This window comes from Aspergillus sydowii, assembly GCF_001890705.1.
Source record: "Aspergillus sydowii CBS 593.65 unplaced genomic scaffold ASPSYscaffold_3, whole genome shotgun sequence".
Lineage (NCBI taxonomy): Eukaryota > Fungi > Ascomycota > Eurotiomycetes > Eurotiales > Aspergillaceae > Aspergillus > Aspergillus sydowii.
The window spans coordinates 1,687,054-1,699,494 of NW_024467861.1; the positions used below are offsets into that span (position 1 = coordinate 1,687,054).

A 12,441-nucleotide genomic window follows, 5' to 3' on the forward strand; every position below is an offset into this window, starting at 1 on the left:
TCGAGAGACTGGGAAGTACCTGTTGATCTTGCGCACAGAAATTGTTTGCTTGGAATCTTCGAGGATGAAGCTGGGCGGGGTGGTGATGAGTCAGCAGGTGATAGGTAGGTAAATAGTTATAGTCTCCTTTCTGGGTTCGTTGTATTTGAACTGAACTTCTCGACGCCCGCCAAGTTTATCCAGTTGTGCAAGATATAATTGGTGCACTGCAGAGTGGTTACAGTTCCTGGTCTTGTCCCTCAATTGATTACCTTACCGGGTTTTGCTGAGCGATGTCAAAAACGTACGGTATAGATAATACTTGACACCATCCTAACCCCCACTTCAAGTATCTGTCGAAATGGCCATAACAGTTCAGAATGCACGACATCCATCCGACAAACCTCCACGGTGGATTCAACGGGAATATTCCGACCATGAAGGCAACATGGTCATCCTAGGCAAGGTGGCCAACTACGAAAACGAGTTTTATAGGCCAATGGAAGGTGAGGCTTACCGATTTCAAGTATACAGCACGACTCCCGTCCAGCCAGAGGAGCTCAACAAGCTGTATGAATATTTCTGCTTTGACCTCACTTGGCTTCCCTTTTTGGAGATTTATTCATACAACGCACCGGATAGTCTGGCTTGCGTGGAGCACCAGCGTCGTGAAGTTGCGCATCGTAAGCGCCTTCATGCCAAACAGCGCGAAGGCGAATGGGACGAGTCTCTCCCCCCTCTGATTCCAACCATGCAGACTGGCTCTGGAAGCAAATTCATGTCCGGGTTCTGTTTCCTCCTCACGTCCAAGAGCTACCTCCGGGGTGCATCCCAAAACAATCCCCAGGGCACGGGGCCCTGGCGGATTAGCTTCGATCGGAATCTTCCGTCCGCAGTCAAGAAGTTGGACCTGGTTACACGCCTTGCCACATCAGCGACTAATTTTCTAACTTTTGCGGAGTGGTGGATTGAAGTCAAACCCGAAATGCTCGATATCAATGTGGATATTACAAGAAATCAGAGTGTAATACACTACGATATGAAAGAACTCATGGGAAGAATCTATCCAGAACATGCTTACGATGAAATTGACTATGGACGGCATGAACCGCCTCCACCTGCACCGTCCGAGGAGACACCGACTGCACAATATATCCAGGAGGTTTTGCAGCAGCAGCAACAAACGGCAGAAGTCCAATCTGCGGACTTGGATTCACGTCGTCTTACAATTGGAACCACAAGCAATACTGTCACAGTCACGAACAACTCCTCTGATGGGGAATGCGACCTTCAATACGTGATCTACGTCAAGTTCCTCGCCCATATCGAGCAGGAAAAGACCGCCGCCCTTCTGGAAACCACTGCGCGCACATTTACCGCCGGCATTATTTCCTGCCTCGCTGCCTCTGAAACAGTTTATTTTGAGTTCCGGATCCCTGGCTCCTCTTTGTCCTCCCTTATATCTGCTCCACCCAACGGATTCGATGTCGGTGCCTTGCATGAATATGATAGTTCGGTCATGCGGGTAAAACCTTCGATTTGCGGGGAACTCTATAGCCCACCGCCACCTCCTTACTTCTTTACAGTAGTTCTTGATAAGCCTGCCATTATCCAAGAGCCTAGTGTGCTATTGTACACTCTCTGGACCGATCCTTCGCAATACATTGATCATCAGTTTCCCAGTGGCGTCATTAAGATTGGGCGAAGCGCTGGGATCCGTGAAGCCGCAAGACGGCTTGCAATGCTTGCGGTGGAGGATAACGATGATGGTGTAAGGAAACTCACGAAAGAGGAGCATAGGGAGATACTATCTCTGTCGCCGGAGGAATACGAACAGGAGATGCAATCTTGCTATGATTACTTGGCCGAGATGTCGATCGAGACAGCGCAAACGTCAGAAACCAGCAACTAAATCCTTCACAGGATGGCATTGCCGATATTCTAGATCTCTAAATATTAGAATCTACACATAGCACTAGTGATTATATATATTATATTACCAAGTGCGCTAGTATATATACTAAAGGGTATTACATATTAAGCTCATACCAAGTCCTTGTTAGTTGCAAAACAAACGAGGTACCACTCCACATCACCCCATGCCATCAGGCCGAGCCTTCATTATTATTTCCCATCTCGCAAAGGTAAACTTGTCCAATGGGACAACATCTATTTACCCTGCTCAAGAACCTTGTTGAGGGTAGCCAGGCCATCTACATGAAAGAGGCAGATTAGCAACAGAATCGGATATACCTTACACCCTAGACTCCAGCTGGGCCCGGCCGATAATAATTAGAAAGGCAACGTACCTTTACCACCAATGACAGTCAGGATACCCTGGAGACCCTCCTTGCCAACCTCGCCCTTCTGGATCCGGTTGACGAGGTGGTCGGACAGGAAGCCGAAGTCGGGGACTTGGTCGTGGTAGCTGACGGCTAAACGGGACGAGTTGGTTAGCTGATGCAAGATAAATAATAAAAAAGAAAAAGAAAAAGAAAAAGGGTTAAGTTAATGATATACCGTTAATGACAACAGTAACAAGCCCTCCAACAAGATCAAGAGCACCCTGGAGGAACTCGCTGGAGTCGACACCGCCAACGATAGCCCCGACGAGGTTATTCAGCAGGTCGTGGATACCGGAGAGTTCTGCAGTTGCGGTAAGGTGGTTAGCTTGCGCGAACTTCATTTCAACCGAATTAGTTCAAGTGATGATCCATACGGTCCTGGCTGTCACCGAGATCAGCCTTGTTTATGGCGCCACTCTTGACGGCGCCATCGAGGTTGGTGAGAACGTCGTCTAGATGGGTGACGGTGGACTGGATCTGGGTGACGTCGAAGTTGGTCGAGGGGACGGCGGCAGCAGCGGCGGTGCTGGCGATGGCAAGGGAAGTGAGGATTCCAGTGAGCTTCATTGTGATGGACTAAGGAGGTAAAGAAATTAACGACGGCTGAGGTCAAGGAAGAACGAAGGGGAAGTAGATCTCAGAAGGACTTTGTTTTGGACGCTTTTCTGAGAGCAAAGACAGGCTCACAGCTGCTTAAATGCAAATTTGGTACTGGCTCATCACGATTGCACCATCTTGTGCCTGGCATTTGTCCTGCAGATCAGGGGGTTCGCATAGTGCTCATCAAGGCATGACCTCAAAGATGCATAAAATGATGCCTTGACTGTGAGCACTTTCAGGGAAAATAGCGATCGACGGTCAAATCATGATATGCTGTACTGACTCATCTGTCGTCTGTTGAGTGACAGGATGGATGTCTTGATTCTGAATCGAATATAGTCTTGAGATCGAAGCATTCTCAGCAGTAATTCAATTCTCAGTATCTTCACTGAGCTTGAAAACCTCGCATCGCCTGTGCCAGCACACATTACTCATTAGATGAGGCTATTCGATGCAGATATTGCGCATTTCTCTACAGCCAATGCCAATGCAGCCTCAGGGAAGCGAGGTGGCAGACGACATCCCGCCGCGCTCGAGACACAATAGTTCAGCACTGGGATCCACTCGGGCTTGGATGCATGAACCATCAGCAGGTTCGCACTCTACGCCACTGCATTAGTCCAGATCTAGTGGATGAACCCGTCTCCCGGTACTCTACCTCCTCAGCAGTGGAGCGCCTTGTATTTCTTTGCGAGGATGGCATACACATAGCAATCGTCGTCAGAGTGTTTGAAGAATAATTCAGATTGAGCACTTCAAAACCCGCAGCACCATCGGACAGCCCTGAGAGTTCCAGCGTTCGCCGGTCCCTGAAGCGTGTTCCACAGTGGACACGCCCTGTCGATCTCCATCCTCCACCAATAACCGCAGACGCGGCACGAGCCTAAAAGCACGACAGATGTAGACATCGTCGACCAGAATGTCCTCATCCGCAATCTGTTTGGCCCTCTGCATCTCGACGATCGGAGTCTGCTTCCCAGTCCAATCCACCAGGACGTGATGAATAAAACCCAATTTCAGCTTTTGTCACGCCTCGATGATGCCTTTCTGGGCAGGGATTCCACGATGCCGAGAAATTGGCCTCTGTCTTGGCATGCTTGAGCTGCTGCAGCTGCTTCCGCTGCATAAACTCATGCGTATCTGTAGCGAGGGATTCGGCTCACGCCATATCGGCCTATCTTTGCAAATCATGCAGGGCTGTAAATTCCAAATATTCCACGCTATTGTTGCATACTGACATCCGAGGTCGAGCCACCTATTGACTTGAGTATACGTCCGTGTCCTTGACGAGTAGGTCTGAACCGAATATTGAGCTTGGGGTGGCATAGTCAAGGCAGTCTTAGTCCGCAATTCCAGTATCTTCCACATTCATTTACGAAGGTCAGGGGGGAGTTTTATTTGCCAAGAGGTCGGTTGTTATGCAAGGAGATAGCCTGCAAGAACTAGCTGCATAGAAAGCTGTACTTGGTTTGGTTGATCCAGATTATGCACCCTAAGGCAAGGCTTTCCTTCCCTAACTGCCATGCTTGCGTCGAGTCTTCGAGCGTTTTACACAAATAAGGACAGCGAACCATTCTGCTCCGAAACAATAGCCCTCGCATTTAGGTGTCTCCATGCCGAACGCAGCGTTCTATTTTCTGGGAAACGATAACAATATCAGCTCGGCTATCCTAGTCCAGTTATCATCACTACCAGAGACATGAGGCAGATCTGGATTAGATTACACTTTCATTATTCTATAACCTTGTTCAAATGTTTTCAACACATCTGACACCGCGGCCGAGTTAGGGCTCCGGGAACTGCCCCTCGGGGTAGGTAGTATATTGTAGTCTCCTTCACCCCTCAAACATACAGTGTAACTCTCCCTTTCGAGACTAACAAGTTAAAACAGCTATTCCTTTATTCTTATGCATAAACGTTCTATACTTCCCGTAAATAAAGAAGCTTGCTGTTTCGACATACATTCTGAAAGAACTAGGTTGGATCAGATTGTCAACGTCAAAGAAAACATCCTTTGTAATGATCATAATACCCATACCAAGTCCTGGTCAATGTTAGCTCAATCCTGCGGCTCTGAATGAATAGATACTATACGTAAAAGTGTATTATATACTCAAAGAGGAAAGCATCCATTGCAGCTGGAGGTGTTCTATAAGATCCCCTTCCCTACCCAGCCCTGTCACATATCCCCCACAGCCCTACTTAAGAAAAAAGGAAAACAGTGACTCACTTGGTTACTTCCAATAATATCATAGTATAGGTGCTACCCACTACCAAAATGCAAACCCAACCCCCACCCACAATCACAGTAACCCCCAACGACCGAAAACCCAAGCCACTACCAACCTGGACCTTCTACAACTCCAACTCCAACCTCCCAACTCCGAAACCCACTTAACAAACCCTCGTAATCCTCGACCACGGCCCAGGGAGCGAAAAGCTCCCACTGGAAATCGGATACGGGCCCGTCCTAGCCTGCGGGATCCCGCTCCCGCGCGTCGTGGTCATCTCACCAAACATCGGCCCCAATGGGAAATGGGAGGCGGNGTCCGGGATGATTACGCGCGATCAGCTGCTCATGTGTTGTCAGAGGAATGGGCCGGCGCCGGCGTTGGGGACACAGGCTTGTGGGGTTTGGGGGGTGAGGAAGGAAGGGGTTGAAGGGGAGAAGTTGATGTTTGGGCCTGGGAGGGTGATTGATGTTAAGGAGGATGCGATGGTGTTTACGGTTGGGAGGAAGGGCGGGAGGGCGGATTATCTGTTTTGATGGGGATGGACTAGGGAAATTGGAAGAGATTATATTTGGCTATACTGCTGGAACGTAGATGCTGTAGATGTCGCGACGGTAGAGTTAGGGCTTGTACATGGGTAGTATGAGTTGTGTTTGAACCAGTAGTCTGGAAGTCACCAGAGTCTCCAACCTGACCATATTGGTTATTTAACAAATAGATGGGCATCTTACTACCCCACACGAAGGCCGGCTTGCTCAAAAACACAATGTCCTTGGCGTTGTTGTGGCGTTCTGCTACAGCCCCAGAGTCAATGCGCTTCTGCCTAAAGGTAATTAGATTAGCCCAGAGTTCCCCTCAGTCTCAATCAGTGCAATAACCAATTGAAACATGCTATTCCGAACAGTATCTAGTCAAAGTGAGACACCATACGACCTGGTGACTGATCCTAGAATAGATTGACTAAATTAGGGCCATCGACCAACAAACCATTCCGCCACGGGTTCGTCTCGCAGTAATTACTTAGCAGATATATATGAGCCTCGAAGTCCCCATAAACCCTAAGCGTTTTAATTAACCAAAAACCCTCAGCTTGGCAAAGTGTAATGATACGGTCAATAGACCGAATATGTCGTCCACATCGCGCCCACGTATCCCGCGTATTTCTGCCATCATCCAGCTCCTCCTGCGTATATGCATCATAGGAACAGCCATAGCAGCCTTATGCATCCTCGGAAAGCTCGCAGTCAAGTACAAATCTGCCAGAAACAATCGCGGCAAGACCTTCGGCGGTGCAATTTCCGCGGTTCGTCCTCTCAATTTACTCATATAAAAGAAGAACAACGCAAGTAGGTGCTAACAAATATACCCTCATCTCGTAGAGCGCACTAGCCCTCCCCATAAACACATGGGAGATAATCGCCCTAGCCAGTCCCAATTCAAATCCAGCCAAGAAGATCAAACGCGCCGCAACATGCGCCGTCGGGTTCGCAGATTTCATTGTCTTCGCTGTTGGTATCTACGCGGTATTCGAGATCAGTTTTAGCGACTATTCCCTTGCTAATGCGCCGGTGGGCTATGAGAGGCCTTGGAATGGGATGCAGAATTTGGCGGTTACACTAGTGGCTTTTGTTGTGTGAGTCTCTTTTTCTTTGTTGGTGGTATTCAGTTTGTTATGTTTGGAGCATAGCTGATGGAAACAAGAGCGGAAACGTTCCTTGCGCTGATTCTGGGGTGTGTTGGCTGTTGTCGGGAGGCGAGAGTGGCGAAGCGGGAGAAGAGGGCTGTAGAGAGGTTGGAACGGGCACACTCGGTGGCTCAGTAGAGTGTTTAGGGACAGATAATGGGATAATATAACCTAAAGTAGCTCCGGAAGGCGCACCCCTCGGCCATGGTCGTCGAGCTCTGGACGGGCCGTATTACGCTTAACCCTTTCCTCCGCACTATCAGCAAAGTTCGAGTCCTCCTGACGCCAGTACAGGGCTACCTAAACAGTAAAGCATGTTCTAATAGAGTATCCCCGGTATCCCGGGGCCGGGCACCCCCTCCCTTCCTTTATAAGCTTTGTATTTAGGTATTTTAGGATAGCGTTCAGGTCTCACACCCCCCGGCATAGCAGGCCAGTAGAATCAGCCGGCTGAAGAAGTACGAACGCTGCTACTACACTACTACTACTACTACTACTACTACTACTACTACTACTACTACTACTACTACTACTACTACTGCTACTACTAACATAAAGTATTCGCTGTCCTGCTTAGGGCTGTGTAAACCTGTAGGTGGGGGTTACTGGGAAGCAGCCCTCACTAATTCCAAGGCTTCGACTTGTTGTTGGAGTTCAATCTCTATTACCCTATATCTAGATATTACCTATACAGAAACGACCTCCTTATTAAAGGTTTGTACTTCGAAACCCCAGGAAATCACGCAGCTCCATCCAACCTCTGCGCCTCACACATCCTCGCATACATCCCACCCCTAGCAATCAACTCCGCATGGCTGCCGACCTCAACAATCCCCCCGGCATAGAAAACAAAAATACAATCCGCATCCCGCACCGTTGACAGACGATGCGCAACCGCAATTGTAATCCTATCCCTGGACGCCGTCGCCTCCATCAACGCTGCCTGTACCAGCTTCTCAGACTCGGTATCCAGGGCACTCGTTGCCTCGTCAAGGAGGATAACACTGGGTTTGCGCACCAGCGCGCGCGCAATGGCGATGCGTTGCCGTTGCCCGCCTGATAACTGGCTGCCAGAGGTTCCACTACCGCACGGTGTGTCGAGGCCCTGCGGTAGGGAGGAGACGAAGTCCCATGCGTTTGCTGACCGGCAGGCCTCTTCTAGTACGGAGTCTGGTGCAAGCCCTGTTGCGTTGAGGTCCGAGTCCGGCACGCCCTGGGAAATGTTTTCGCGGATTGTGCCTGGGAAGAGGGTTGGTTCTTGTTGGACTAGGGCTACCTTCTTGCGATAGAGATGTGGATTAAGGGATGATAAGGGCGCAGATGAGTCGATGGTGATAGTACCGTTTGTAGGGTCGTAGAAGCGCTCTAGGAGTGAGATCATGGTGCTCTTTCCGCAGCCTGAGGCGCCGACGAAGGCTATGAATTCTCCTCGTTGAATCTATGGGTATCAGTGCCGGCATTCTTCCCTCGAGAATTGTGGAAACTTACAGATAGTGATACACCTTTAAGAATGCGGTTATCTGGCGCCAAGGGGTACGAGAACTGCACGTTTTGGAAGTCATAGGAGCCGCAACCGTGCTCTGGTTCCTTTTCGCGGTTGTCGTCAGTCTCACGGATGTTTCCTTCAAGTCCGTCGAGCCAGAAGTAGTAGTTGGCGGCTTGGTTCGCTTTGGTGAAGCCTGGAAAGAGTCAGCAATAAACGCAATTTATCAGGCGTATATGTTTGGACTCACTATTGGAGAAACTGAAGGCCAGCGCAGTGGCTTGCCCTGAGAAATAGACACCCATGAACGATACAATGAATTGATAAAAGGTGATTTCGCCGTCGTTAATCAGCTTGGATCCCCACCTATTTGCAGAAATAAACCAGTTAGCCAAGCCAAACGCTTCAAATGCGTTCTGCAGCAAAAGCTCACCAAAATCCCAAAGCCAGAACGAAGTACTCGACAGATTGTGTGAGCGAGAACCAGGTCATCATGTGAAACATAGGCCCGCTCGCCTTCGAGATCGCGCGGTCCAATTCATCAACATACTTCCTCAGCACTGCATTCTCGATAGCAAGCGAGGAAACGGTGCGGATTACCATGACGCTCTCCGAAGCCACCGAAGCACTCGCGGACAGCCTCTCGCCCATGTCATCGTCCATCTTGGCCTCGAGTCGTACACGAGCATACCCGCCTAGCATCATGAGCGGAAGACCCGCGAAGACGCCAACTAACCCTAGTTTCCAGGAGACCGCGATTGCAAGGACGCTCGATGCGACGATGTCGATAACGGACATGAGGATTATGGCGACGTTGAATCCCATGAGCTCGAGGATAGCCTGTGGGTAGGAGTCGAGCCGGCTGATGAGCGCGCCTACGGTGTTTTCAGGGCGGTCGAAGAATTGGAGGTCTTGTCGGAGGAAGTATTCTAGGATCTCGCGGCGCATCTTCCTGCTGAGAGCCTAGACGGTACACCGTGAATCAGTATGGAAATATCAATCGGGGTTTGCTTCCCGAGTCTGGTGGAGGCTCTCACCTGTGCAATAGTATTGGTCGACCAGCCCATGCAAAAGTATACGACGAGAATGCCGAGTGACATGACGAAGAACATCAGTGAGATGAAGTTACCGCGGGAAACGAAATTTGGAGAGTTAAAGACGGTCATGATTTGACCTAGCAATAGCGCCTGCCCGGGGTTGACGGCGGCTGCGATTCACATCTTGTCAACAAGTGTAATGGAGTATCCGCCAGGGCCACGGCTGTGGAGACTACTTACCTCCAGCAACGCATGTGGCTGACGTGACTGCGAACCAAAGCCAGAGATCAGGCGTTCCGCGCAGAAGCTTCCAAATATTGCGGATGATGCCCGCTTTATCGTACAAGTCGTGGTTTTCCCTGTCCTTTAGTGCAGTCATCTGTTGCGCCTGCGCCGTTCCAACCTTGGCAAGAGACTGAACACGATCGATATGACCGTCGCCGTTTTCTGAACCATCGGACGAGCTTGCACTCTCCGGGCTGTGGTTCTCGATGTTGGCCGGTGCGAGGTCCTGGGCTTTGACAAGAGTGGCGTAGACCCCATTCGTAGATACCAACTCTTCATGGCGGCCCTGTTCCATGATCTTGCCCTGAGACATAACTACAATATTATCTGCGTTTCGAATTGTCGCGAGTTTGTGCGCGATAACGATTGTTGTCCGATTCGCCGAGGCGCTGTCGAGAGCTTTCTGGACAATGTCCTCCGCGTGAGGATCAAGTGCACTGGTCGCCTCGTCAAGAAGTAGAATTCTTGGCTCTGAGATGACACTACGGGCTATGGCAATCCGCTGCTTCTGTCCGCCCGATAGCAAACCGCCTCTCTCGCCGATCCGCGTGTGGTACCCTTTCGGCAGACCCTGGACGAAGTCATGAGCGAAAGCGAGCTTTGCGGCTTCTTGCACGCGTTGCATTTGGTCCTCTTGCGATGCTGCTTCCCAATCGGTGCCGACGAGGCCGTTGGCGATGTTTTCGAACACGCTGCCGTTGAACAGTACCGGCTCCTAGGACTGTTAGTGAAAGTTTCACATGTAGTACGTGTTGTGAGTGTCCTGCCTGTTGAACTAGACGGACGTTGGTCCGGAGCCACTTGAGGTTGAGCTGGCTGATGTCCTTGCCATCTAAGGAAATCCTGCCTTCACATGGATTATACCATCGCTCGAGCAGGCCGATGATGGTACTTTTTCCCGAGCCAGACGGCCCCTTTGGAAATTTAATTAGAGAACCCTCCTATAGATACAGAGGGGACAGCTTACCACCAATGCCGTGACCTTGCCTGCCGGAATATTGAGGGTAAAGTCCTCTAAGACAGTGACGTCCGGACGCGTGGGATAACTGAAGTTGATACCGTGCAAATCGATGACACCGGCAGTTTCGTCAGGTTTGTCTCCCGACTCGTCGAACGGGTTGATCTCTGATTGCCTATCGATGAGAGCGAATAGCTCTGAAGCTGCGGTTGCCGCGCGGCTGAAGGTGACCATGTGCGGCATAATTTGCATGACTGTACTTGCAGCAATAATGACCGAGAAGAGAACACTGGTATCCTATTTAGACTTGTCTCTGTAATAACGAATATTAACTCAAATGGATAAATACTAACGTAAAGACGGTTCCCAGATCCGATACCTCGCCGCGATCAAGCATGGCGATACCCTGCCAGAAGGCCAGGCCCATTCCGGCGTAAGTGATGAAATACTGGCCTCCAAACACGATACCATAAAGCTTATTCTTTCTCACTCCTTGGGTGTACGCATCCTGCAGATAAGAGCTGTACTTAGCCATTACCCTTGGCTGCAGGCTGAAGGCCTCAATGGTCCGGACCCCTCCAAGGATGTTCTCCGCGTAGCTTCCAGCTTGCGCATATATTCGCAATATTTTAGTCTCAATCATGGCATCTATGGCACCGGCTCCACCGAGCACTATAAGCAGGGTTGGTACCATGAAGATAAGAATCAAAGTCAGCTTCCATTGTTTGACAAACGCGATCACGAATGCCGCCAGGAACGTGGAAAGGGCTTGGATGACGATGCCGAGCTTCTCTGCTATGCCGGACTGTATGAGCTTGCCGTTCGTGGTCGCCTGCTGGGATATGGAGCCGGAGGCGCCCATGTCGTAGTAGGTGATTTCTTGGCTAAAGGCAGCTCGTAGATAGCTTTCTCGAACGTTGCGCGTCAAGTGGTACGCCACGTATGTGAATAGAGAGGCGTATATGTAGGTAGCCACGAGTCGGGCGATACCGATGTAAACGAAGTAGAGACTTAGTTGCATTAGTATATAGTCGCAAAACAAGGAGTTAATGTTCATACGCTGATGTTCGTACGGCAGACATAAAATTGTCAGGAATAGAGCTTGCGTCGGAGAAGCTAAAGTCGCTAAGAAGTGTCATAAACCGTCCGATGACCAGGTTGACCAGGGCCAGGGCAACTCCAGATACAACAGCAGCTACGACAGCAATGCATTCGAGGACATAGAGCTTGGTGTCGCCAAAAGTGAAAACTCTCTGCAAAGTATTGCCCTACCGTCAGTCACAACCGAATGGGGATACAGCCGGCAGACATGCTTACCAGGAAACCATTGTTGCCTTTCTTCTCGTCATCTTCTCTATCAGGGTTGATTAGTATCTGGGCATCGTCGGCTTCTTCGGCCGCTTTCTCGGCCTCTGGGGTGTCCAAAGGAGCTGCCATTGTTAGCTTCGTGTTAGAAACTTTAAAGTGAAAGAAAAAAAAAAAGTTAATTGACGCAAATATTGAATTTGCCCAGTCTGCTAAAAGGAAATTGGTAACGAAAAGTGGTGAAAGTGAAAACGAGCGTGATTAGGAAAGACTATCAACAATATATAGTGAGGGTAGTGAGGAATTGGTTGGCCACCTACAGGAGAAGACATCTTTGGATCACTGCCTCGATGGAACACGCGTTCATCTCTTGCTTTTGATGAATCGGAGCCCTGGAGGCCAACAGGTCCGCTTCCTGGGGAGAGGACGGGCTTCCCGGGGAGAGGATGGTAGGATAGTGAGAGCAAGAGAGAAAGATGCGGAGGGCGGAGACTCCGAGCCTCCGAAGGCCCGCGTCCGTGTCAAGACCTCGCA

General features: G+C 50.0%; 4 protein-coding genes across 4 annotated transcripts; 2 read left to right on the forward strand and 2 right to left on the reverse strand.

Moving 5' to 3' along the window:
• Nucleotides 1-340: 340 nt before the first annotated feature.
• ASPSYDRAFT_87514 (uncharacterized protein) lies at nucleotides 341-1,891 on the forward strand (the record flags this gene model as incomplete). Its single annotated transcript, XM_040851854.1, has 1 exon — nucleotides 341-1,891. One exon carries the CDS (start codon nucleotides 341-343, stop codon nucleotides 1,889-1,891), a length of 1,551 nt encoding a protein of 516 aa, XP_040704750.1.
• Nucleotides 1,892-2,148: 257 nt separating this feature from the next.
• On the reverse strand, nucleotides 2,149-2,891 carry ASPSYDRAFT_87515 (uncharacterized protein; the record flags this gene model as incomplete). The annotated part of the gene is made up of 4 exons (XM_040851855.1): nucleotides 2,149-2,192; nucleotides 2,289-2,414; nucleotides 2,500-2,625; nucleotides 2,699-2,891. 4 exons carry the CDS (start codon nucleotides 2,889-2,891, stop codon nucleotides 2,149-2,151), a joined length of 489 nt encoding a protein of 162 aa, XP_040704751.1.
• Nucleotides 2,892-6,069: 3,178 nt separating this feature from the next.
• ASPSYDRAFT_42771 (uncharacterized protein) lies at nucleotides 6,070-7,309 on the forward strand. The gene is made up of 3 exons (XM_040846521.1): nucleotides 6,070-6,458; nucleotides 6,535-6,788; nucleotides 6,857-7,309. Exons 1-3 carry the CDS (start codon nucleotides 6,282-6,284, stop codon nucleotides 6,975-6,977), a joined length of 552 nt encoding a protein of 183 aa, XP_040704752.1. The 5' UTR covers nucleotides 6,070-6,281; the 3' UTR covers nucleotides 6,978-7,309.
• A 269-nt stretch (nucleotides 7,310-7,578) lies between these two features.
• On the reverse strand, nucleotides 7,579-12,039 carry ASPSYDRAFT_56391 (ABC transporter ATP-binding protein; the record flags this gene model as incomplete). The annotated part of the gene is made up of 11 exons (XM_040849201.1): nucleotides 7,579-8,277; nucleotides 8,328-8,518; nucleotides 8,573-8,688; nucleotides 8,756-9,285; nucleotides 9,360-9,529; nucleotides 9,600-10,359; nucleotides 10,412-10,558; nucleotides 10,612-10,891; nucleotides 10,956-11,612; nucleotides 11,662-11,870; nucleotides 11,920-12,039. 11 exons carry the CDS (start codon nucleotides 12,037-12,039, stop codon nucleotides 7,579-7,581), a joined length of 3,879 nt encoding a protein of 1,292 aa, XP_040704753.1.
• Between the last annotated feature and the right edge of the window lie 402 nt (nucleotides 12,040-12,441).

Excerpts from the sequence above, each read along its gene's own strand:
- ASPSYDRAFT_42771 (XM_040846521.1), top strand. The coding sequence starts at position 6,282 with ATGTCGTCCACATCGCGCCCACGTATCCCGCGTATTTCTGCCATCATC. Across the intron at positions 6,459-6,534 it reads TCGGCGGTGCAATTTCCGCG|AGCGCACTAGCCCTCCCCAT; the intron begins GTTCGTCCTCTC and ends CTCATCTCGTAG. Across the intron at positions 6,789-6,856 it reads ACACTAGTGGCTTTTGTTGT|AGCGGAAACGTTCCTTGCGC; the intron begins GTGAGTCTCTTT and ends GATGGAAACAAG.